The following is a 27,545-nucleotide window of genomic DNA, read 5'->3' as shown; positions in this document are numbered from 1 at the left end:
TTGTAATATAAGGAGCACAATTGTTCATTAGTGGTGTCTGGGGTCTCGTAATGCTCCTCTAATGTGTGCTCCTCCTATCTCCTCTGTTTCTTTTCTAGGAGGTGAATTAGTCTTGCCTATAATAACAGTGGATTCCTTTGAGTCCCCATCCATCGCCACCCGTCACCCTGCTTTCCCCCCTCCTCCTACCTCCCTGTCCCCACTTGAGACCACCAAAGAGTCCCTGATGCTGTCCAACCCTCACCCTCCCTGCCCCTCGGACCAGGAGGACTGCGGTGACCCTGTGGAGGTCTCAGCCTTTGGTTCGGGGGAGTTGACGGAATCAGATGACGAGGACTTTTACAAAAACTCCCCCCTGGTCACTGACAGGACGGTCCTGCCTCCTCCTCCCCCTGCCGCTGGTGAAGGCCGGGCCCAGAAACCCCATAATCCCCGCCCCCCTCCTTCTGCTCCCACCACCAACCCTGACCAGCTCCACATCCCCGCGGGCAAAATGAACACCCGTGACCAGGTGCTTCTGCCCCCCGTCCCTCCATCATCTCGGAATACACCAGGACTAACTTACCCCCCCAATTTCCCCCATGTGCCCACAGCCGACCCTACAGCCCCTGGTAAGAAGATCATATATCCCGGCCTGGTGGATAGGATCGGGGAGTCCAGTAGCACCACAGGGATGGTGGTTGGCATTGTGGCAGCTGCTGCCCTCTGCATTCTCATCCTCCTCTACGCCATGTACAAGTACCGCAACCGTGACGAGAGCTCCTACCGGACGGACCAGGGACACAGCTTCATCAACAACCCAGCTGCTGAGGGCAACGGGGCCATGGTCAAGCTAGAGAAGACACCAAGTATAACGGCTACAGTAGCCAAGGCTGTCACCAAGGGCAACAAGAACAAACAAAAAGAGTATTACGTCTGACAGAGGGAAGAAGAGAGAAGGAGAGCAAGAGAGAGATAGGCTAGAGGAAAATCATGGAAAGGGGGTTCTCCCAATTAAAATTCCACATTATCCACTAGATAAACATCCAAAGTTTAGGGAGTAATTGTTACATTTGTGCCACAAAAACTAACAAAAAAAACAACTTGCCATCAGTATTTTCACAGTTCCAGGTAAATTATATATTTTTCATTTCTATCATATACCAAGTACTGTATTGGTTAACATACAATTTCATACTGGATTAGAAGCCTATCCATTTACTGTCTTTGTATATAGCACCCCACCTATCAACTGTATGGTTATGGTTCACGGTGAAAACTAAGCTGAGACCATTGTACTATAGAAACAGATTTGCATGAATGTCAGTTCTCAAGAATCTCAAGTCTCTCTGTCTTCTAATAATGTCAGAGGTATCGGTGTGTACCGATTGGTCATTATGGTAAATAACAACAGAGCAACCCAATTAGCGTTTACTAGAATAAACAAAAGCCATACCCATACTTGGCGACTGAGTGACCCACCTTCTCAGCAGACTAGTCTACCCCATTTTGTGTTATCCCGTGTTAACAACTTTCCACTCAGTCTGTCTCTCTGGTTGTCCATGGTGAAATGTTGATGGTTGAATATCATTGAACCATGTTTTAAGCATAATTATGTATTTCTTTCCACATGGAAAATACAGGTTTTCAAAAGTAATATACAATTCACAGCTTAATTTAGCCAACAACCCCTCTATCTGGATGAATGAGATGAGCCAGATTCTCTCATCTCTGTGTGAGGAGAGATCTACAGAGATCTACAGTGTGTCATTCCATCCAGGAGGAAGTTCCTCAAAATGCTACTGTAGCAAAGACATTGCTCTGTAAACATTTTTGTATGTAAAGACGTCTTGGGATTGAAAAAGCTTTGCTCGTTTGTTCTCTGGAGTACATAGACTAACAGGCATGAAAAATACACTTCATGTGAGCGATGTTCTGCCTCCACGGTTACCACTGTCAACACTCCAGCCAGATCCCCCATGAGGAGAAGTAGAGAGTGAATATGAAAGGGAGCTTCAGGACACAGATTCACTTTTGAATAACTTTTTCTAGTGGTTCCTGGGGAGGGGGAGATGCCCAACCTTGTGTCAAGAGGCTGGCTTTCCCTTCCTTCTTCAATATTGATACAAAAACTGGAAAGACACAAACAGTAGAAACATATCTTTGAGAGATAAACAAGTGTTTCCTTAGAAAGCAAACTGAACATGTATTCTGGTTTTTATATCCATGAATAAAATACTATTCTGTGAGACACATTATTGAAGGTTTGTGAATTGTATAGCTATTTCTCAGATATTTCGGTGTTTCTCTTGTTAGCATTCCTCTTTAACAAAATAAGGAGTTCAGTTGTTTATGTTGCCTTTTATAATCAGATACAGATTTGTCTATGATGAGACAACATTGTCTGACTGCAGAAACCCTTATTCAGCATTTTCTTTTTCAATGTTGAATGGCATTACATTTCCGTTAAGGACTGGTTAGTGATTGTATGTAAAAGTTTCAAGAGAAAACACAAAGGATGATGTGTACTTTGTTTTTTCTTGGTTCTTCATTTTATGTACATTGAAAAACATGTCTCTCTTTGTCTGTCGTGTTGACATTCTCTCCGTTGTATTATGTTAATATTTTCCATTTCTGGGATTTCCTCTTATTCTTTTATGAAGTGCCATTTAACACTGCTCCAGAGTATATTCCTGTCCTCACTCAATGATATTGTAAAGTGTTCCTGTGAAATGAATCTTAATATGTGTACAGTACATTGACAGAGGGGAAATACACTTGGTAATATACTTTGTATACTCCTGTGTTGTGTGGCTTTTTTATGGGTACAAATGCCTTATCAAATGAATCGGTTGCACTACTACACCTAGCCACCGTAACGACAGCATAAACAGGACTTGACATCTTCAGGGTTATAGCTTCCAATGACACGCGCATTCATTTAGTGGTAGGTAATGCATAGCTAGGTAGCTAATATACAGGTGCCAAAATTTGACTTGTCAGCGTATATCATTTTCCCCTCTTCATCTAAGGCAAAAAGTCCATATTGCTTTCCCCTTTAGTTGTTAGTTACAGTGGGGCAAAAAAGTATTAAGTCAGCCACCAATTGTGCAAGTTCTCCAACTTAAAAAGATGAGAGAGGCCTGTAATTGTCATCATAGGTACACTTCAACTATGACAGACAAAATTAGAAAAAAAATCCAGAAAATCACATTGTAGGATTTTTAATGAATTTATTTGCAAATTATGGTGGAAAATAAGTAAAATAAGTATTTGGTCACCTACAAACAAGCAAGATTTCTGGCTCTCACAGACCTGTAACTTCTTATTTAAGAGGCTCCTCTGTCCTCCACTCCATTCCTGTTACCTCCATTCCTGTATTAATGGCACCTGTTTGAACTTGTTATCAGTATAAAAGACACCTGTCCACAACCTCAAACAGTCACACTCCAAACTCCACTATGGCCAAGACCAATGAGCTGTCAAAGGACACCAGAAACAAAATTGTAGACCTGCACCAGGCTGGGAAGACTGAATCTGCAATAGGTAAGCAGCTTGGTTTGAAGAAATCAACTGTGGGAGCAATTATTAGGAAATGGAAGACATACAAGACCACTGATAATCTCCCTCGATCTGGGGCTCCACGTAAGATCTCACCCCGTGGGGTCAAAATGATCACAAGAACGGTGAGCAAAAATCCCAGAACCACATGGGGGGACCTAGTGAATGACCTGCAGAGAGCTGGGACCAAAGTAACAAAGCCTACCATCAGTAACACACTACGCCGCCAGGGACTCAAATCCTGCAGTTCCAGACGTGTCCCCCTGCTTAAGCCAGTACATGTCCAGGCCCGTCTGAAATTTGCTAGAGAGCATTTGGATGATCCAGAAGAAGATTGGGAGAATGTCATATGGTCAGATGGACAAAGAATGCTGAGTTTTATCCAAAGAACACCATACCTACTGTGAAGGATGGGGGTGGAAATATCATGCTTTGGGGCTGTTTTTCTGCAAAGGGACCAGGACGACTGATCCGTGTAAAGGAAAGAATGAATGGGGCCATGTATCGTGAGATTTTTAGTGAAAACCTCCTTCCATCAGCAAGGGCATTGAAGATGAAACGTGGCTGGGTCTTTCAGCATGACAATGATCCCAAACACACCGCCTGGGCAACGAAGGAGTGGCTTTGTAAGAAGCATTTCAAGGTCCTGGAGTGGCCTAGCCAGTCTCCAGATCTCAACCCCATAGAAAATCTTTGGAGGGAGTTGAAAGTCCGTGTTGCCCAGCAACAGCCCCAAAACATCACTGCTCTAGAGGAGATCTGCATGGAGGAATGGGCCAAAATACCAGCAACAGTGTGTGAAAACCTTGTGAAGACTTACAGAAAACGTTTGACCTCTGTCATTACCAAAAAAAGGGTATATAACAGGGTATTGAGATAAACTTTGGTTATTGACCTAATACTTATTTTCCACCATAATATGCAAATAAATTCATTAAAAATCCTACAATGTGATTTTCTGGATGTTTCATTTCTCATTTTGTCTGTCATAGTTGAAGTGTACCTATGATGAAAATTACAGGCCTCTCTCATCTTTTTAAGTGGGAGAACTTGCACAATTGGTGGCTGACTAAATACTTTTTTGCCCCACTGTAGGTCTTCAGCCAGGATGGAACAAACGGGGAAGGGTCACTCAAAACCCTGATGCATTTGTCACATGAAGAGACATGCAAAACTCTTGACATCCTTGATAGTCATGGTTTATGAACATTGTCTGGCAGTCTATATTTTTTTTAATGAAGTATACCCAGACCGCACCCTGTCCAGTGTCAACTGTAATTGTCCAAGATTAACTCGATAGCTAGCTTGATAAAGCAGTGCTGACAATTCCATTTGGGCAAGCTATGACAAATGATTGTCTATATTGATGCTGTTACAATAACCAAGTAGCTGGATCAACAAAAAAGTGAAACCATGATGTGATGTATGTTGGATGTTGCATGCAATTTCAATGTTGTTTGCTTTGTGAATCAGCAAATTAGCTTAAAATAATTTCACTGCGTCCATGATGCTTGACATAGGTGTTTTCAAATAACCGTCAGTCAAAGTGAGCTCCCCGCCCACCCAGTCTATTAGCCCCCCGCCCACCCAGTCTATTAGCTCCTCGCATACCCAGCCTATTAGCTCCTCGCATACCCAGCCTATTAGCTCCCCGCCAACCCAGCCTATTAGCCCCCGCCCACCCAGTCTATTAGCTCCTCGCATACCCAGCCTATTAGCTCCCCGCCAACCCAGCCTATTAGCTCCCCGCCCACCCAGCCTATTAGCTCCTCGCCCACCCAGCTTATTAGCTCCCCGCCCACCCAGCCTATTAGCTCCCCACCCAGCCAGCCTTTTAACTCCCCGCCCACCCAGCCTTTTAGCTCCTCGCCCACCCAGCCTATTAGCTCCTCGCTCACCCAGCCTATTAGCTCCTCGCCCACCCAGTCTATTAGCTCCTCGCCCACCCAGCCTATTAGCTCCTCGCCCACCCAGTCTATTAGCTCCTCGCCCACCTAGTCTATTAGCTCCTCGCCCACCCAGCCTATTAGTGCCTCGCCCACCCAGTCTATTAGCTCCTCGCCCACCCAGTCTATTAGCTCCTCGTCCATCCAGTCTATTAGCTCCTCGCCCACCCAGCCTATTAGCTCCTCGCCCACCCAGCCTATTAGCTCCCCACCCAGCCAGCCTTTTAACTCCCCGCCCACCCAGCCTTTTAGCTCCTCGCCCACCCAGCCTATTAGCTCCTCGCTCACCCAGTCTATTAGCTCCTCGCCCACCCAGCCTATTAGCTCCTCGCCCACCCAGCCTATTAGCTCCCCACCCAGCCAGCCTTTTAACTCCCCGCCCACCCAGCCTTTTAGCTCCTCGCCCACCCAGCCTATTAGCTCCTCGCTCACCCAGCCTATTAGCTCCTCGCCCACCCAGTCTATTAGCTCCCCGCCCACCCAGCCTATTAGCTCCCCACCCAGCCAGCCTTTTAACTCCCCGCCCACCCAGCCTTTTAGCTCCTCGCCCACCCAGCCTATTAGCTCCTCGCCCACCCAGCCTATTAGCTCCTCGCTCACCCAGCCTATTAGCTCCTCGCCCACCCAGTCTATTAGCTCCTCGCCCACCCAGCCTATTAGCTCCTCGCCCACCCAGTCTATTAGCTCCTCGCCCACCCAGCCTATTAGTGCCTCGCCCACCCAGTCTATTAGCTCCTCGCCCACCCAGTCTATTAGCTCCTCGTCCATCCAGTCTATTAGCTCCTCGCCCACCCAGCCTATTAGCTCCTCGCCCACCCAGCCTATTAGCTCCCCACCCAGCCAGCCTTTTAACTCCCCGCCCACCCAGCCTTTTAGCTCCTCGCCCACCCAGCCTATTAGCTCCTCGCTCACCCAGCCTATTAGCTCCTCGCCCACCCAGTCTATTAGCTCCTCGCCCACCCAGTCTATTAGCTCCTCACCCACCCAGCCTATTAGCTCCTCGCCCACCCAGCCTATTAGCTCCTCACCCAACCAGCCAATTAGCTCATCGGCTGCTCAGTCTTTCTTTTCAGACTCCCTGGTAGTTTGACATGAGAGAAAAGGTTTTTTTTCTCAAATTCCGAGCATTTTTATCTGAAAAAAAAATATTATGGGTGATGTTTTAGTCACTCAAAATTCTATTTTACATAGGAATCAGAATGACTGTTCGAGACCTTTAAAATACTATTTCAAAACTTCAGAAGCTATTCTGAATACATGTTCTTGGTCCAACTAGACTGGGTTAAAAACAACCCAATTTGGGTTATTTGGTAACCCAACGCTGGGTAAATATTGGACAGAACACACACACACACGTCCTATTAGGGGCGTGGCTTTCAGATAATTATTTTTGGCCACCTGTAAGACAGGTCGTCATTGTAAATAAGAATTTGTTCTTAATTGACTTACCTGTATAAATAAAGGTGAATAAATAAAATAAAGAGTAAATGTCATTCCTGTTCGTGAAGTTAAGTTTGTAAACTGCAAATTTGAATTTTCCTTGAACATTTTTGCACAGTACATATTCTAATATAAAATTCATAACATTATTTACATATCCAACATTGGGATATGCATAGGCTCGGGAGGAACTCTACACTTGTGTAAGCTTCAAACGTGTCAGTGTTCAACCTTAACATGTAATAACAGGACAACAGAACAGATTAACTGAAAAGAAAATGTGATAGAGCTCCAAAACTATCACAAACATGTTCTATCAGGATCACTGTTCCATATTCATTTGCATGCAGAGTCCCGGAACGGAAGCGTAATTAAGAACATGTGTTTTGTGCAGTCATGATATGCCTGGATTTGAACCTTTATTGAAAGCTTTTTCATCAAACCTTTTCTTTTATGTTACATTCTACAGCACCATCATTAGACAATCGCTTTCATTTTTTGTGTAATTCTCATTTCTGGATAAGGCTTAAATACAGGACGAAATCTTGCTACAGTATGTCACATGATTGTGCAAAACACAGGGCCCTAGTCTAAACATAGTGTAATGTGTGAGTGAAATGAGTGTAGAATCACTTTCTGACTGGGTTGGTAACGGGTGGGTTCAACTGTGTTCTCTTTTTGACAGCCCTGTCACATGACACACTCAATTATTAACTGACATCTCACCATATGTGTTAACTTTTATTATCACTTGTTTCAGTCTCCAGTAGAGATACTATCATAAATTAATCTGTCAGTCAATCAATCAATCAATGAAGATCCATGAAGAGGTGCCTGGTTCATGGGAGATGTCCACTGGTCATAGACTACCACTCCAGGAACACCCAACTGGTCGTCAACGCACTGAGATGGACCCTAGAAAACCTTCCTCATCAGTCAAGTGAGGTGACTCATTTTCAAATGATTTTTTTTAGATAAAAAGTTATTACATTAATAGGTGATGGTAAATAAACATAATAAATACATTAACAATGTGTTTCTTACAGGAGGCTGTGTTTCCTCAGAGGGTCCCACGTTGACTCCAGGATCAGCCCCAGGTTTGTCCCCACACTGACTCTGCAAAAAAGGGGGATGGAGAGAAAGTGTTAACAACATTTAAACAAGTTTCCAACTGACATAGTGTTGTAGAAATGAAGAATATTTAGCAGAAAGTTGTATTTAAAGGATTTCACATTTACCTTGACCCTGCCCTCAGGGCTCAACAAATGTTTCCTAAGACAATGACCATACAAAACAACAGCAATTAGTAAAAAATATTCAAATCTTTGAAGACAATGGGATCTGACGGAGATCTGACAGATACAGTGGCTTGCGAAAGTATTCACCCCCCTTGGAATTTTTCCTATTTTGTTGCCTTGCAACCTGGAATTAAAATATATTTTGGGGGGATTTGTATCATTTGATTTACACATGCCTACCACTTTGAAGATGCAAAATATTTTCTCTTGTGAAACAAACAAGAAATAAGACAAAAAAAAAACAGAACTTGAGCGTGCATAACTAGTCATCCCCCCAAAGTAAAACATTGTAGAGACACCTTTTGCAGCAGTTACAGCTGCAAGCCTCTTTGGTATGTCTCTAGAAGCTTGGCACATCTAGCCACTGGGATTTTTGCCCATTCTTGAAGGCAAAACTGCTCCAGATCCTTCAAGTTGGATGGGTTCCGCTGGTGTACAGCAATCATGAAGTCATAGCAGGTGTGTGCCTTTCCAAATCATGTCCAATCAATTGAATTTACCACAGGTGGACTCCAATCAATTTGTAGAAACATCTCAAGGATGATCAATGGAAACAGGATGCACCTAAGCTCAATTTCGAGTCTCATAGCAAAGGGTCTGAATACTTATGTAAATAATATATTTCTGTTTTTTGATAAATGTGCAAAAAAAAAATTAAAAACGGTATATTCTTTGTCATTATGGGGTAATGTGTGTAGATTGATGAGGAGATGTTTTTAATTCATCAATTTTAGAAAAAGGCTGTAACTTAACACAATGTGGAAAAGTCAAGGGATCTCAATACTTTCCGAATGCACTGTATGTCAATTATCATCAGTCATTTGTTCAAAATTAGTGTACACACATCCAAATAACTTCCACAGACATATGTCTACAAATAACGTAATGGAAAAATAAAAATACTGGTTCCTTAGAGACATAATATTTTGTACTCGTGTTCAGATAACTTTGTAATTGTTCACTTAAAGAGCATACAAATCATATTTTTCTTCTGATGTACGGTACATAGTGAAGATATTCTACCCATCGATGCTGTGACCAAACAACACAAGATATGTGTACAAAACCCTCAACCATTAACCATTCAAACCCTGTACCTAGGCTACTAAACCCCGACCTCAGCCTGGCCCATTGCCCACTGGCAGAGGGCAATTCAATCCTCTGTTGCTAGGGGCAACTCTCTCCTGACCTAGTCCAGGTTGAGAACATCTCTATAAAGTCCTGGGCTCCACATCAACTCAACAACTTGACCCTTCTTCACATGGACAATCCTCCCTCTGGACTTTCTCACAGTGTGGTGAATACCATAGTAAGTGCACTTTTGTTGGGTCATGGGCCTTTGCTTACTGATGTACAGTATATTATCGTATATGCCTAATTACCATGTAACTACATGTCTGCATCTCCACCCAATGTCTATGTACTGTCTATGTGTAGTATAAATGTTACATGTGTAGTATAAATGTTACATGTGCAGTCTTAATGTTACATGTGTAGTCTTAATGTTACATGTGTAGTATAAATGTTACATGTGTAGTATAAATGTTACATGTGTGTTCTAAATGTTACATGTGTGTTCTAAATGTTACATGTGTAGTATAAATGGAATATGTGTAGTATAAATGTTACATGTGTAGTATAAATGTTACATGTGCAGTCTTAATGTTACATGTGTAGTCTTAATGTTACATGTGTAGTATAAATGTTACATGTGTAGTATAAATGTTACATGTGTGTTCTAAATGTTACATGTGTGTTCTAAATGTTACATGTGTAGTATAAATGTTACAAGGGGGGTCTAAATGTTACACGTGTGTTCTAAATGTTACATGTGTGTTCTAAATGTTACACGTGTAGTATAAATGTTACATGTGTAGTATAGATGTTACATGTGTAGTCTAAATGTTACATGTGTAGTCTAAATGTTACACGTGTAGTCTTAATGTTACATGTGTAGTATAGATGTTACATGTGTAGTCTAAATGTTACATGTGTAGTCTAAATGTTACACGTGTAGTCTTAATGTTACATGTGTAGTCTAAATGTTACAGGTGTAGTCTTAATGTTACATGTGTAGTATAGATGTTACATGTGTAGTCTAAATGTTACATGTGTAGTCTTAATGTTACATGTGTAGTCTAAATGTTACATGTGTAGTCTTAATGTTACATGTGTAGTCTAAATGTTACACGTGTAGTATAAATGTTACATGTGTAGTATAAATGTTACATGTGTAGTCTTAATGTATACACAGTCTACTTATTTCATTCTGTGGTTATTTATGCTCACTATAGTGCTCAGGTTTACCTAGTGTATTCTCCTCACCACTGTTACAAGACCCACTGGTTGATGCTTATTTATAAAACCCTCTTAGGCCTCACTCCCCCCATTTGACATACGTACTGCAGCCTTCATTCTCCACATACAACACCCGTTCTGCCAGTCACATTCTGTTAAACGTTCCCAAAGCCCACACATCCCTGGGTCGCTCCTCTTTCCAGTTCGAGGCAGCTAGCGACTGGAATGAGCGGCAACAAACACTCAAACTGAACAATTTTATCTCAATCTCTTCATTCAAAGACTTAATCATGGACACTCTTACTGGCACTTGTGGCTGCTTCACGTGATGTATTGTTGTCTCTACCTTTTTTGCTCTTCGTCCTGTTGTCTGTGGCCAACAATGTTTGTACCATGTTTGTGCTGAAATCATGTTGTACTGCTGCCATGTTGTGTTGCTATCATGCTGTGTTGTCATGTGTTGCTGCCATGTTGTGTTGTTGTCTTAGGTCTTTATGTAGTGCTGTGGTGACTCTCTTGTCATGATGTGTGTTTTTTCCTGTATTTTTATTTTTAACCCCAGCCCCCGTCCCCACCTTTTGCCTCTTGGTAGGCCGTCATTGTAAATAAGAATTTGTTCTTAACTGACTTGCCTAGTTAAATAAATGTTAAATAAATAAATAAATTACTTGGCCCCAAGATGGCTGCCAGCCAGTTGTTGTCGGTTGTCTGGTATCCTTGGGACATTTCTACCCTAAACCCTAACCTTAACCCTTACCTTAACCATAATCATAGCCCTTACCTGACCATAACCTTAACCATTTTAAATGTAAACTTCAATTGGGTAGGGACGTTCCAAGAATCCCGGAAAGCAAGGACCATTGTTGTTCACCATTACTATGCTGTGTGTGTCTGTTTGATTTATGGCAATATGAACAGTTTACCTGTCTTCTAGTTGTTATTCTACGTCCTCTAACCTGGACGCTGGTACAGTTACTATACTTAAACCGGGAACCTTTTTCGGCGACCAGCACCACTTTTTCAGGTTAGGCTAGATTGCTAACACAAGTCACATAGGCTACACACATCGTAAATCAACGGAACAGTGTTTTCCCCAAAAATAAGAGCTAAAACATCATGCTTGAGGGTTCTGCACGTGAGTAAAGTATATCAATATTTTCATTAATACATACCATTGTTTTTTTCCAAGGAAAAACTATTGTTGGGTTATGTAAAAAGCAAAGAAACAAATAATAGATTTCCGGGTTTACGAAACCGTCACAGCGCTATTCCTGCCGTTTTCTTCACTTTTTGTTGTTGTTGTTGGATATCACTGCAGAATGTTGTTTAGCATACATTAGTTCTAACTTGTTTTTCCATAGCAGTACTATTTATTATATCTTTTGCTATCATAATAATTTTTTGGGAGGTTTAGATAGCATTTAGCATTTTAAGTCATTTGAGTCATTGCATTTAATTCATTTATTTGAGTTGTTAATTTTTGAATACAGTGCATTCGGAAAGTATTCAGACCCCTTGACTTTTTCTATATTTTCTTACGTTACAGCCTTATTCTAAAATGTATTAAATATTTTTTTCCCCCTCATCAATCTACACACCCCATTATTACTAAGTGAAAACAGGTTTTAAGAAATGTTTGCACATTTATTAAAATTATAAACCTAAATAATTAAAAAACACATTTACATAATTATTTAGACCTTTTTCTATGAGACTCAAAATTGAGCTCAGGTGCATCCTGTTTCCTTTGGTCATCCTTGATATGTTTCTACAACTTGATTGGAGTCCCCCTGTGGTAAATGATATTGATTGAACATGATTTGAAAAGGCACACACCTGTCTATATAAAATCTCACAGTTGACAGTGCACATCAGAGCAAAAAACAAGTTTTGTGGTCCAGCCAGAGCCCGGACTTGAACCCAATCGAACATCTCTGGAGAGACCTGAAAATAGCTGTGCAGCAACGCTCCCCATCCAACCTGACTGAGCTTGAGAGGATCTGAGTACTGAGTAAAGATTTATTTTTGTATTATTTTGTAATATTTCTGTTTTTTATTTGTAATAAATTTGCAAAAATTTATTAAAACCTGTTTTTGCTTTGTCATTATGGGGTATTGTGTGTAGATTGATGGGGGGGACTATTTTATCCATTTTAGAATAAGGGTATAATGTAACAAAATGTGAAACAAGTCAAGGGGTCTGAATACAATTCAAATATAAAACACAGTCATGGGAAGCACAAATAAAGCATCACACTGATTACTTGAAGTAAAGTGGGTCTGAATACATTCCCAATGCACTGCATGTGTTCTAAACCAGTGATTAAGAAGTTATTTGGTTTACTACTTAAAATAAATCAGAAGAACTGATCAAGTTTTCCTCCCAAATGGCACTCTATTCCCTACATAGTTCATCACTTTTGACCAGGGCCTTCTGTCTACATGGTCATCGACCAACTTTAGAGTAAAATTTTAGAAGTGGACCTCCCGAGTGGTGCAGCGTTCTAAGGCACTTGAGGCATCACTACAGACCCAGGTTCCCAGGCTGTGTCACAACCGACCATGACCGAGAGTCCCATAGGGCGGCGCACAATTGGCCTAGTATCGTCCAGGTTAGGGGAGTGTTTGGCCGGGGGGGGCTTTACTTCGCTCATCGAGCTCTAGCTACTCCTTGTTGCGGGTGGGGCGCCTGCAGGCTGACTTCGGTCGTCAGCTGAACGGTGTTTCCTCCAACACGTTGGTGCAGCTGGCTTCCGGGTTAAGCGGGCGGGGTTTAAGAAGCGTAGTTTGGCGGGTCATGTTTTGGATGATGCATGACTCGACCTTTTCCTTTTCCGAGCCCGTTGGTGAGTTGCAACAATGAGACAAGCTCGCAATTGGAAGCGGGTAAAATACAATATATATACATATATATATATATATATTTGAGAAGTAGTATAGAAACTGGTCATCACAGTAAACACACAAGTAAGAAAAATAAATCAATAATCCAACATTACCTTGTTGCTTCATCTGGACACTTTAACCTAAACGGTCAAATCTACTGCAAAATTCAAACTGGTACAGCCAGAAAATAATTTAGCTCTTCTCTGAGTCAGGTTATTCCTTGAAAATAGTTTGGATCTTCACCATGTTGCTGCTGCTTGCTCTTTGGCGGTTTAGGCTGGGTTACTGTACTTTTGTATGGATTGTTTTCAAAAGTATTATGTATAAAATTGCATTGATTTGATCATGAAATATTCAGTTGTGAGGTGCTCTATCTGACCCGTTGATCTTTCAGATATGTCTGTCCACAGATGAAAGATGAAAGATCTTGGAAGATTCCAGAAAATCGATTTCATACATCTCTTCAGCTAAGAAAGTGTAACCTAACTACATCAGGGAACCAGAGCTGAAACATTTTCAATGTGACTATATCATGACATGTGCCTTCACCCAAACCACCTATGATTTCTGTGAGCAAGCAGTGTATTTTGTGGAGTCGGGTTAAGCTACTGAATAAGTGGTGTGCATGTGCGCAGTCGCAGGCTTTGAACCACTCCTTTTGGGGGGTTGCGGGGTCAAAATGTTTGTTAACCACTGAGCTAGTGAACAGTCTGTAGCTGGAGAGGATTTCCATAAATATGTGGGTCCAAAAATGGTTTGGTGATCAAGAATATTAACTCTTGACATTGCAAGCTCACCAGCAATGGGGTGTCAAGCAACAATTACTAGCACAGGCCTACTGGTCTTTGGTATGTCAATATTGCTTCAAATGAATCATTTACTTATGAATTATGAATTTACTTTGAATTTGTTGTTCAAATTAATTGTTACAAAATCAAAATGTGTTGTAGACAAAATAATGAAAAGGGTTGTCTGGTAGCCACAATAAATAGACAAAGATGTTTTGTTGAACAAGACATTGCATGTAGGATATAGATCTTTTTTTTTTAAACTTGACTTGAAAAAACATGTGACTTGCTCTTAGAATGCAGGATTTGGACTTGACTCGAGACTCGAACCTTGTGACATGAGACTTGCTTGTGACTCGGATAATAGTGACTTGGTCCCACCTCTGCAAAGTGGTGTGTGATGTGCTGAAGCCTGCAACCCATTGCCTCCGCACTTGAATGGGCTTCAATTTCCAGTTGAGAAATAAAATAGTAGCTATTTTTAATCGTGGCCATCAAAACTGTTTGAAACATGTGATTGCGTTTAGAGTTGTTGTGCAACGATTGGCCTTATAAAAGCACGTTTCTGTCCAGCAGCAACTAGATCCGTTTGGGGAGCTGTAGCAGCAGATCTTGCACTGTTTGACAGAGTTTCTGCTCAAACAGGCTCAATGTCAATGTCTCAATGAATAGGCTAAAAAGCATTATTTAGCAATGGGATCTTTCATTTTTCCCCAGACAATTGGCAGCCCCAGTTTTATTTATCAGCTTTTCATTTTTTGTAGCAGCCAAAAGCCAGCTATTACCAGTTAAAGGAAACACAAACACGCACGCGCGCACGCACGCACGCACGCACGCACACACACACACACACACACACACACACACACACACACTCCATGACTGCTGGCTCTTATTTATACTATTGCACAATGTCTATTAATTATTGTACAATGCACAATATACTGCACAATACCCAGCATGTGTAAATATCCTACTTCAATTCATTTGAGTGCCTTCTTGTATTACATTTTTGCACAATGTTGACACTAGTAATAATATATTCCATTTAGCAGATGCTTTTACAGTTTTTTCCAACTGCTTACACACAAAATCTTTTCATGTCACACGATTTTTGAAACCTCTCACTCAAAGTGCTTAACTACACACCAAATATCCAAAATCATAAGCTATTTCTCAGCCTTTGACTCAGTTATCAATTGCATAAAATACTTTTTTCAAAACACTACGCACAATTCTCTCCCTAAAACACAAAAATCTAACAGGAAGTGACTTGCTTTCCTTTTCCAAACACATCCAATCAAAATGCTACACTTATTCACCAGGTCACACACACACTCCTCACATGTGCAAACACTAATAGCTTAACTGATCACAAACCAATCACTGCTTTACTGTAGTATAGGCCTATAAATAGGTCAAAGGTCAGATTACCTGTTTTGAACAATGGATGCCAACAATGGACAGAGAGCAAGAGGAGTAGGAGGGAAAGGAAGAGGAAGAGGAAGAGGAGGACGAGGGCAAAGAAGAGAAGGAAGGAGAGCCATTTCTGATGAGATTAGGGCAACACTTGTTGATCATGTGATCAACCATGGTTTGACCATGAGAGAGGCTGGACTGAGAGTCCATAATTCAAACCTTCAGAAATGAGAACAGGTATGCAACTATCTAATGACTATTTTAGCATTACAGTAATGTACTGTAAAATACGTATGACTGCATAGTATTGCATAAACATTTGAAACTCTAAGCCATCCATTTACTGCACTGCATTGAATGAATGAGGTTGGTTATCATGCTGTACTACATTTTTTTTGTACATTGTTTACAATTCCTATGCTGAACATGTAACGGATGTGAAACGGCTAGCTTAGTTAGCAGTGCGCACTAAATAGTGTTTCAATCGGTGACGTCACTTGCTCTGAGACCTTGGAAGTAGTAGTTCCCCTTGCTCTGCAAGGGCCGCGGCTTTTGTGGAGCGATGGGTAACGATGCTTCGTGGGTGACTGTTGTTGATGTGTGCAGAGGGTCCCTGGTTCGCGCCCGGGTATGGGCGAGGGGACGGTCTAAAGTTATACTGTTACATTGGTGCCGTGACCCGGATCACTGGGTGCTGCTGAAAAGGAGGAGGTCAAAAGGGGGGTGAGTGTAACGGATGTGAAACGGCTAGCTTAGTTAGCGGTGCGCGCTAAATAGCGTTTCAATCGGTGACGTCACTTGCTCTGAGACCTTGAAGTAGTAGTTCCCCTTGCTCTGCAAGGGCCGCGGCTTTTGTGGAGCGATGGGTAACGATGCTTCGTGGGTGACTGTTGTTGATGTGTACAGATGAACGTAGTACCTTGAGGTGTTTGGTAATTGCATCGAGCCAGGTAAGGTTGGGCAGGCTCGGTGCTCAAGAGCTCCAGTACGCCTGCACGGTCCGGTCTATCCAGTACCACCTCCATGCACCAGCCCTCCGGTGGCAGCTCCCCGCACCAGGCTTCCTGTGCGTGTCCTCGGCCCAGTACCACCAGTGCCAGCACCACACACCAGGCCTTCAGTGTGCTTCGCCTGTCCAGCGCTGCCAGAGCCTTCCTCCTCTCCAGCGCTGCCGGAGTCTCCCGCCTGTCTAGCGCTGCCAGAGCCTTCCTCCTCTACTACGCTGCCGGAGTCTCCCGCCTGTTCAGCGCTGCCAGAGCTGCCAGTCTGCATGGAGCAGCCAGAGATGCCAGTCTGCATGGAGCAGCCAGAGCTGCCAGAGCTGCCAGTCTGCATGGAGCAGCCAGAGCTGCCAGTCTGCATGGAGCAGCCAGAGCCGCCAGTCTGCATGGAGCAGCCAGAGCTGCCAGTCAGCATGGAGCAGCCAGAACAGCCAGAGCCGCCAGTCAGCCAGGATCCGCCAGTCAGCCAGGATCTTCCAGATCCGCCAGTCAGCCAGCATCCGCCAGTCAGCCAGGATCTTCCAGATCCGCCAGGATCTTCCAGATCCGCCAGTCGGCCAGGATCCGCCTGTCAGCCAGGATCCGCCATTCAGCCAGGATCCTCCAGTCAGCCAGGACCTGCCGGAACCGCCAGTCAGCCAGGATCTGCCAGAACCACCAGCCAGCCAGGATCTGCCAGAGCCAACTACCTGCCTGAGCTTCCTTTCAGTACTGAGCTTCCTCCCAGTCCTGAGCTTCCTCTCAGTCCCGAGCTTCCCCTCAGTCCCGAGCTTCCGCTCAGTCCCGAGCTACCCCTCAGTCCTGAGCTACCCCTCAGTCCCGAGCTACCTCAGTCCCGAGCTGCCCCTCAGTCCAGTGGGGTCCTTGGTGAGGGTTACTAGGCCAAGGTCGGCGGCGAGGGTCGCCAATCAAAGGACGCGATACAAGGGGACTAAGACTTTGTTGGAGTGGGGTCCACGTCCCGTGCCGGAGCCGCCACCATGGACAGACGCCCACCCGGACCCTCCGCTATGGGTTTAGGTGTGCGGCCGGGAGTCCGCACCTTGGGGGGAGGGGGGGGGTTCTGTCACGCCCTGGTCTTAGTATTTGGTGCTGTCTTTATTATATTATGACAGACCAGCTAGATCTACTGTCTCTATTATATTATGACAGACCAGCTAGATCTACTGTCTCTATTATATTATGACAGACCAGCTAGATATACTGTCTCTATTATATTATGACAGACCAGCTAGATCTACTGTCTATATTATAATATGACAGACCAGCTAGATCTACTGTCTCTATTATATTATGACAGACCAGCTAGATCTACTGTCTATATTATAATATGACAGACAAGCTAGATCTACTGTCTCTATTATAATCTGACAGACCAGCTAGATCTACTGTCTCTATTATATAATGACAGACCAGCTAGATCAACTGTCTCTATTATATTATGACAGACCGGCTAGATCTACTGTCTCTATTATATTATGACAGACCAGCTAGATCTGCTGTCTCTATTATATTATGACAGACCAGCTAGATCGAATTGCAAAAATCGCTGAAGTTGGAGACTTTTATCTCCCTCACCAACTTCAAACATCTGCTATCTGAGCAGCTAACCGCTCGCTGCAGCTGTACATAGTCTATCGGTAAATAGCCCACCCATTTTTACCTACCTCATCCCCATACTGTTTTTATTTATTTACTTTTCTGCTCTTTTGCACACCAATATCTCTACCTGTACATGACCATCTGATCATTTATCACTCCAGTGTTAATCTGCAAAATTGTAATTATTCTCCTACCTCCTTTTGCACACAATGTATATAGACTCCCCTTTTTTTTCTACTGTGTTATTGACTTGTTAATTGTTTACTCCATGTGTAACTCTGTGTTGTCTGTTCACACTGCTATGCTTTATCAAGGTCGCAGTTGCAAATGAGAACTTGTTCTCAACTAGCCTACCTGGTTAAATAAAGGTGAAAAAAAAAATCAACTGTCTCTATTATATTATGACAGACCAGCTAGATCTACTGTCTCTATTATATTATGACAGACTACCTAGATCTACTGTCTCTATTATATTATGACAGAACAGCTAGATCTACTGTCTCTATAATATGATGACAGACCAGCTAGATCTACTGTCTATATTGTATTATGACAGACCAGCTAGATCAACTGTCTCTATTATATTATGACAGACCAGCTAGATCTACTGTCTCTATTATATTATGACAGACCAGCTAGATCTACTGTCTCTATTATATTATGACAGACTACCTAGATCTACTGTCTCTATTATATTATGACAGAACAGCTAGATCTACTGTCTCTATTATATGATGACAGACCAGCTAGATCTGCTGTCTTTATTATATTATGACAGACCAGCTAGATCTACTGTCCCTATGTCTCTATTATATTTTGACAGACCAGCTAGATCTACTGTCGCTATTGTATTATGACAGACCAACTAGATCTGCTGTCTCTTTTATATTATGACAGACCAGCTACATCTACTGTCTCTATTATAATATGACAGATCAGCTAGATCTACTGTCTATATTGTATTATGACAGACCAGCTAGATCTACTGGCTCGATTATATTATGACATACCAGCTAGTTATAATGTCTCTATTATATTATGACAGACCAGCTAGATCTGCTCTCTCTATTATATTATGACAGACCAGCTAGATTTACTGTCTCCATTATATTATGACAGACCAGCTAGATCTACTGCCTCCATTATATTATGACAGACCAGCTAGTTATAATGTCTCTATTATATTATGACAGACCAGCTAGATCTGCTCTCTCTATTATATTATGACAGACCAGCTAGATCTACTGTCTCTATTAAATTATGACAGACCAGCTAGATCAACTGTCTCTATTATATTATCACAGACCAGCTAGATCTACTGTCTCTATTATATTATGACAGACCAGCTAGATCTACTGTCTCTATTGTATTATGACAGACCAGCTAGATCTGCTGTCTCTATTATATTATGACATACCAGTTACATCTACTGTCTCTATTATATTATGACAGACCAGCTAGATCGGCTATCTCTATTATATTATGACAGACCAGATAGATATACTGTCTCTATTATAATATGACAGACCAGCTAGATCTACTGTCTCTATTATATTATGACAGACGAGCTAGATCTACTGTCTCTATTATATTATGACAGACCAGCTAGATCAACTGTCTCTATTATATTATGACAGACCAGCGAGATCTACTGTCTCTATTATATTTTGACAGACCAGCTAGATCTACTGTCTCTATTATATTATGTTATACCAGCTAGATCTACAGTCTGTATTATAATATGACAGACTAGCTAGATCTACTGTCTCTATTATATTAGCTAGATCTACTGTCTCTATTGTATTTTATCAGACCAGCTAAATCTACTGGCTCTATTATATTATGACACACCAGCTAGTGTCACGCCCTGGTCTTAGTAGTTTGTGTTTTCTTTATTATTTTGGTCAGGCCAGGGTGTGACATGGGTTTATTATGTGGTGTGTTTTGCCCCTCACGTTTCTTCAGTTTCCCTTATTAATTCCCGTTATTTTGGCTGCTTAGCCGACCTTGTTATCCCTCACCCATCATAGCCATGCCATTCCCAACCAATCAGAGTCCTTGTAAATATCCATCTGCACACTGCACCCGCCCACTCGGGTCAGAGTGTTGTCGTCGTCCGATTGGAGAAGACGCATGTTTCTGAGGACTGTCGACAGTAACACAAATGTCTGAATGTTGTGCATGGGGGGGGGCATGGGCGAGCTTCTAGAGTCATCCCAGACATGTATCTATCAAGACTGTATCACAACCGGCCGTGATTGGGAGTCCCATAGGGCGGCGCACAATTGGGCGAGTGTCGTCCGAGTTTTGCCGATGTAGGCCGTCATTGTTTATAAGAATTTGTTCTTAACTGACTTGCCTAGTTAAATAAAGTTTTTTTTTTTTTTAAATACACAAAAACTTTTTTAAAATCTGTATTTATGGCATGTATCTGTACAATTCGCCAAGAATAGGTATCTGAACATGTTCTTTAAATAAAAAGAATGGCTGTGGTATTTAAGCAAAGAATGGACTTGTAAATAATGTGTCGTCTTTAGGCCTATTCTGAGAATGCAGTATTTCCTAGAGTGAACCTGCAAGTACCCATTTCATTGTACTGTGTACCATGTGTATTCTCTGCATATGACAAACTTGACTTAAAGTCCCCGTGCAGTCTTTTTAAATCATTGTATGTCTAATATTTTATGAAAGTAACTCCTCTGGCCCTTGAAATGCTCAGTGTGATCGTGTAGGTGTCTAAGGGTGTGTTCGTAAATTCACTCTGACTATCTCCTCTGATTTCAGAGCACTTCATCTGAGTGTGCCTGAGCGCAGAATAACTGATGAATTTACAAATGCACAACACCCGTTTGAATATGAGTAGTGTCCATGAACGTAGGCAAGTGTTTTATTAAATTGTTTCCAGCAGCACAGTTAGTCTCCAATGGTCTGGATAACATGAAAACAGCCTAACCAGCTCTATTAGGGTGAGAAAAATGGTCAGTGTGAGGTGTTCTCATTTGTGTCTGGAAGTAGCTAGCAAACTTTAGCCAGTTAGCTTGAGTGCTTGGTTTAACCCTACTCCTCCAGAGTGTCCAGTGTGTTCTCTGATTTTACAAAAGGACAATCTGACAACGCTCTGAATTCACTAATGACCCAGAGCGCACTGACACACTGGATGCAATTTACGAACACACCCAAGGATGAAGATGACAAAAGTAAATCAGTCAAATATATTTAGAAAGCCCTTTTTACATCAGATGTCAAAGTGCTATAGAGAAACCCAGCCTAAAACCCCAAACAGCAAGCAATGCTGATGTAGAAGCACGGTGGCTCGGAAAAACTCCCTAGAAAGGCCAGAACCTAGGAAGAAACCTAGAGAGGAACCAGGCTCTGAGGGGTGGCCAGTCCTCTTCTGCCTGTGCCAGGTGGGGATTATAACACTACATGACCAAGATGTTACAATGTTCATCGATGACCAACAGGGTCAAATAAAGGGTGCAACATGTCAGTACCTCAGGAGTAAATGTCAGTTGGCTTTTCAGAGCCGATTATTCAGAGTTCGCGACAGCAGGTGCGGTAGAGAGAGAGAGTAGAAAACAGCAGGTCTGGGACAAGGTAGCAAGTCCGGTGAACAGGTCAGGAAGAACAGTTGAAACTGGAGCAGCAGCACGACCAGGTGGAGTGGGGACAGCGATGAGTCATCAGGCCAGATAGGACCATACCTCAGGACTAGGGCTCAGGTCCTCCGAGAGGGAGATGGCGAGAGAGATAATTAAGGGGAGCATACAAATTCACACAGGACACCGGATCAGACAGGAGAATTACTGTAACGGAATTCCTCTTCTTCAGAGGAGGAGTAGCAAGGATCAGACTAATGTGCAGCGTGGTAAGTGTCCATAATGATATAGTTAATAAATCAACTGAACAAAATAACAAAAGACCGACCGAAATCAAATCAAATTTTATTTGTCACATACACATGGTTAGCAGATGTTAATGCGAGTGTAGCGAAATGCTTGTGCTTCTAGTTCCGACAATGCAGTAATAACCAACAAGTAATCTAACTAACAATTCCAAAACTACTGTCTTATACATAGTGTAAGGGGATAAAGAATATGTACATAAAGATATATGAATGAGTGATGGAACAGAGCAGCATAGGCAAGATACAGTAGATGGTATCGAGTACAGTATATACATATGAGAATGTAAACAAAGTGGAATAGTTAAAGTGGCTAGTGATACATGTATTACATAAGGATGCAGTCGATGATATAGAGTACAGTATATACGTATGCATATGAGATGAATAATGTAGGGTAAGTAACATTATATAAGGTAGCATTGTTTATATATTTACATCATTTCCCATCAATTCCCATTATTAAAGTGGCTGGAGTTGAGTCAGTGTCATTGTCAGTGTGTTGGCAGCAGCCACTCAATGTTAGTGGTGGCTGTTTAACAGTCTGATGGCCTTGAGATAGAAACTGTTTTTCAGTCTCTCGGTCCCAGCTTTGATGCACCTGTACTGACCTCGCCTTCTGGATGACAGCGGGGTGAACAGGCAGTGGCTCGGGTGGTTGATGTCCTTGATGATCTTTATGGCCTTCCTGTAACATCGGGTGGTGTAGGTGTCTTGGAGGGCAGGAAGTTTGCCCCCGGTGATGCGTTGTGCAGACCTCACTACCCTCTGGAGAGCCTTACGGTTGTGGGCGGAGCAGTTGCCGTACCAGGCGGTGATACAGCCCGCCAGGATGCTCTCGATTGTGCATCTGTAGAAGTTTGTGAGTGCTTTTGGTGACAAGCCGAATTTCTTCAGCCTCCTGAGGTTGAAGAGGCGCTGCTGCGCCTTCTTCACGATGCTGTCTGTGTGAGTGGACCAATTCAGTTTGTCTGTGATGTGTATGCCGAGGAACTTAAAACTTGCTACCCTCTCCACTACTGTTCCATCGATGTGGATAGGGGGGTGTTCCCTCTGCTGTTTCCTGAAGTCCACAACGAAACAGTCCCGTATGGTGAAAACACTAACACAGGATACAACCACCCACAAAATACAATAGAAAACAGGCTACCTAAATATGGCTCCCAATCAGAGACAACGACTGACACCTGCCTCTGATTGAGAACCATACTAGGCCAAACACGTAGAAATATAACAGCAGAAGAAAACATAGAAAAACAACATAGAATGCCCACCCCAACTCACGCCCTGACCAACTAAAATAAAGACATGACAAATTACACCAGGTATAACAGACTGACCCTAGCCCCATGACACAAAATATTGCAGCATAGATACTGGAGGCTGACACAGGAGGGGATTATAATATCCCATCATTCTTTTTATTATAATTATTTTTTTACCCCTTTTTGTCACCGATTTCGTGGTATCCAATTGATAGTTACAGTCTTGTCTCATCGCTGAAGGTCGAGAGCCATGCGTCCTCCGAAACACAACTCAACCAAGCCGCACAGCTTCTTGACACAATGCCCACTTAACCCGGAAGCCAGCCGCACCAATGTGTTGGAGGAATTACCGTACACCTGGAAACCGTGTCAGCATGCACTGCGCCCAACCCGCCACAGAAGTCGCTAGTGTGCGATGGGACAAGGACATCTCCGCAAATCTCTAGTGGCACAGCTAGCACTGTGATGCAGTGCCTTAGACCACTGCACCACTCAGGAGATCTCATCATTCTTTGCAACAATGGGAACGCTGGTCCCAGATTTGTGATGACATTGTCTTAATCTGTATATTTTCGACCTTTAGGAAACAAATGTGAAGATATTTAAATACACAGCATCTGCTGGCCTATTATAATCAGATCACATTGTGACATCATGATGTTGGCCAAAAGTTCCATCCCACCTGAACATGCTGAAATTTCAGGCTTCTTTTTTCAAACAGCTCTTTCACATAAGTGGTATTATCATTATTTTCACTATTTTAGAGTGTTACCTCAAAGTATGGAAATATCATGAAATAAGCAGAAAAATCGTGTTTGTAACTGCACTGCCCCTTTAAAGTAAACATTGGTATGAATGGATCATACACGTACTTATATATATGTACAGTCTTGGCCAAAAGTTTTGAGAATGACACAAATATTAATTTTCACAAAGTCTGCTTCCTCAGTTTGTATGATGGAAATTTGCATATACTCCAGAATGTTATGAAGAATGATCAGATGAATTGCAATTAATTGCAAAGTCCCTCTTTGCCATGCAAATGAACTGAATCCCCAAAAAAACATTTCCACTGCATTTCATCCCTGCCACAAAAGGACCAGCTGATATCATGTCAGTGATTCTCTCGTTAGCACAGGTGTGAGTGTTGACGAGGACAACGCTGGAGATCACTCTGTCATGCTGATTGAGTTCGAATAATAGACTGGAAGCTTCAAACGGAGGGTGGTGCTTGGAATCATTGTTCTACCTCTGTCAACCATGGTTACCTGCAATGAAACACGTGCCGTCATCATTGCTTTGCACAAAAAGGGCTTCACAGGCAAGGATATTGCTGCCAGTAAGATTGCACCTGAATCAACGATTTATCGGATCATCAAGAACTTCAAGGAGAGCGGTTCAATTGTTGTAAAGAAGGCTTTAGGGCGCCCAAGAAAGTCCAGCAAGCGCCAGGAGCGTCTCCTAAAGTTGATTCAGCTGCTGGATCGGGGCACCACCAGTACAGAGCTTGCTCAGGAATGGCAGCAGGCAGGTGTGAGTGCATCTGCACACACAGTGAGGCGAAGACTTTTGGAGGTTGGCCTGGTGTCAAGAAGGGCAGCAAAGAAGCCACTTCTCTCCAGGAAAAACATCAGGGACAGACTGATATTCTGCAAAAGGTACAGAGATTGGACTGCTGAGGACTGGAGTAAAGACATTTTTTCTGATGAATCCCCTTTCCGAATGTTTGGGGCATCCCCAATCAGTGCTACAATCAGTCCTGTGTCATGCCAACATTAAAGCATCTTGAGACCATTCATGTGTAGGGTTGCTTCTCAGCCAAGGGACTGGGCTCACTCACAATTTTGCCTAAGAACACAGCCATGAATAAAGAATGGTACCAACACATCCTCAGAGAGCAACTTCTCCCAACCATCCAGGAACAGTTTGGTGACGAACAATGCCTTTTCCAGCATTATGGAGCACCTTGCCATAAGGCAAAAGGGATAACTAAGTGGTTCGGGAAACAATACATTGATATGTTGGGTCCAGGGCCAGGAAACTCCCCATACCTTAATTCCATTGAGAACTTGTGGTCAATCCTCAAGAGGCGGGTGGACAAACAAACAACCCACAAATTCTGACAAACTCCAAACATTGATTATGCAAGAATGGCTGCCATCAGTCAGGATGTGGCCCAGAAGTAAATTGACAGCATGCCAGGGCGGATTGCAGAGATCTTGAAAAAGAAGGGTCAACACTGCAAATATTGACTCTTTGCATCAACTTCATGTCATTTTCAATAAAAGCCTTATGAAATGCTTGTAATTATACTTCAGTATTCCATAGTAACATCTGACAAAGATATCTAAAGACACTGAGGCAGAAGACTTTGTGAAAATTAATATTTGTCATTCTCAAAACTTTTGGCCACGACTGTATACAGTTTCTCTGTTATGACAGCAATGAAATAAATAAAGAGAAAAACAAAAGCTGCAACTATCTCCTCCTTAGCAGCTTTTGAAAGTAAGTGAATAACGGTAGAGGCAATCTAATTTGTCTATCAAACTAGCTAAACTGAACTGTCACATGACAATGTAACATCCCGTGTCAAGTAAGATTGTGTTGAGTCATTACATAAACTGCCATCAGCTTATGAATAATCAAATCAAATCAAATGTTATTTGTCACATGAGCCGATTACAACAGGTAGACCTTACCGTGAAATGCTTACTTACAAGCCCTTAACCAACAATGCAGTTCAGGAAATGGAGTTAAGAAAATATTTACGAAATAAACTAAAGTAAAAAATAAAATGGGGCCCCTCAGCAGGGTGACTAGCAGGATGGGTGGGTGACTAGCAGGGTGACTAGCAGACAAGGTGACTAGTGGGCAGGGTGACTAGCAGACAAGGTGACTAGCGGGCAGGGTGACTAGCAGGGTGGCTAGCGGGCAGGGTGACTATTAGGGTGACTAGCAGGGTGGCTAGCGGGAAGGGTGGGTTACTAGCAGGGTGACTAGCAGGGAGACTAGCAGGTGACTAGCAGGCAGGGTGACTAGCGGGCAGGGTGACTAGCAGGGTGGCTAGTGGGCAGGGTGAAATATCAGGGTGACTAGCAGGGTGACTATCGGGCAGGGTGACTAGCAGGCAGTGGGCAGAGTGACTAGCAGGGTGACCAGCAGGTTAGTTAGAAGACCATTTTACCTTTAAAATATAACTCTCTAGTCTTTACAAACTAACAGATATAAGCCATTGCATCTGACTTTCAGGCTCAGGACTATAGGGTTGGAAGAGGGCAACCTACTGATGTTTCTCTGATTGCATTAAAACTATGAATGGTTTGGGAGTGGATCCATTACCCCTGCTTCTCAGGATGTAATCAATCAGCACATAATACACATTATAGGTCTAGTTGAGCCTGCTTTATGTCTAGATACACATCACAGCCAGTGGCATATTGGAATGGGAACAGTGCCATCTGCAGCCCAAAACTGTAGGTTCATCGTCTCTCATTAGTCTCTCACTAGATGGCATGTTTGCCAGTCTGCTCCAATCTATTGTCTACTTCTTGAAGTGAGGCTTCTCAGTAAAGACAATCTCAGTTGACCCTTTATCTATCTCCACCTAATCAGTTATGTTCTAACATAACCATGATCAACGCATTGATACCTCATTTTTACATTTTGCTGCAATTGTACAGACACTACAGAATATATTTCAGAGAACCATCAGATCAATTTACTGTCGATATAATGTCCTAAATCAACTAACAACATTGCCCATGATATTCAGGCACACGTTGCAGGGTTCACTGTAACACAGGAATCCTAGTAGGTCTATTTCAAAGGTATAGTCACAGAACAGGGGAAAGACAAATGGGGATGAAAGGCATCATGTGCTCAGTCATAGATATAAAGCCTATACGTGGTCTATGTGTGTGTTCACAGCTCAGTAATGTGAGAATAAATCAACAATAACCTTTTGCCCCTAACTTCCAGAGCTTCCAGACCTTTATTGTTGTTGAAAAGCAATAATATACAAATCAGGCAAGAATAAATATATCCAAACCCACGATACACATAAATAACATTAATAACAGAACAAGGAAAAGAGATGACAGATCACATTTCATCATCAACATTTGCATTATAATATTCTACTGTACAGATACTTTTACT

General features: G+C 42.5%; 1 protein-coding gene and 1 long non-coding RNA gene across 5 annotated transcripts in view; one reads left to right on the top strand and one right to left on the bottom strand.

Moving 5' to 3' along the window:
• Positions 1 to 3,042, top strand: part of nrxn2a (neurexin 2a) — a 386,153-nt gene extending 383,111 nt beyond the window's left edge. For 3 of the 4 annotated variants that reach the window (XM_042311448.1, XM_042311449.1, XM_042311450.1), the window contains one exon: positions 99 to 3,042. In XM_042311448.1, the coding sequence (XP_042167382.1) occupies positions 99 to 919 (821 nt within the window). In that variant the 3' untranslated portion in view covers positions 920 to 3,042. The remainder of the gene's footprint in view (positions 1 to 98) is intronic. The other variant, XM_042311451.1, reaches the window with a different exon arrangement.
• Positions 3,043 to 7,337: 4,295 nt separating this feature from the next.
• Positions 7,338 to 27,545, bottom strand: part of LOC112231178 — a 47,415-nt gene continuing 27,207 nt past the window's right edge. Inside the window, exons 2-3 of the long non-coding RNA XR_002950427.2 lie at positions 7,971 to 8,042; positions 7,338 to 7,841 (exon numbers count right to left, since the gene is read on the bottom strand). This is a non-coding gene — a long non-coding RNA (uncharacterized LOC112231178). The remainder of the gene's footprint in view (positions 7,842 to 7,970; positions 8,043 to 27,545) is intronic.

Source organism: Oncorhynchus tshawytscha, linkage group LG33, assembly GCF_018296145.1.
Source record: "Oncorhynchus tshawytscha isolate Ot180627B linkage group LG33, Otsh_v2.0, whole genome shotgun sequence".
Taxonomy (NCBI): domain Eukaryota; kingdom Metazoa; phylum Chordata; class Actinopteri; order Salmoniformes; family Salmonidae; genus Oncorhynchus; species Oncorhynchus tshawytscha.
The sequence above is the reverse complement of the archived record's forward strand: the minus strand, read 5'-3'. Positions and strand labels throughout refer to the sequence as shown.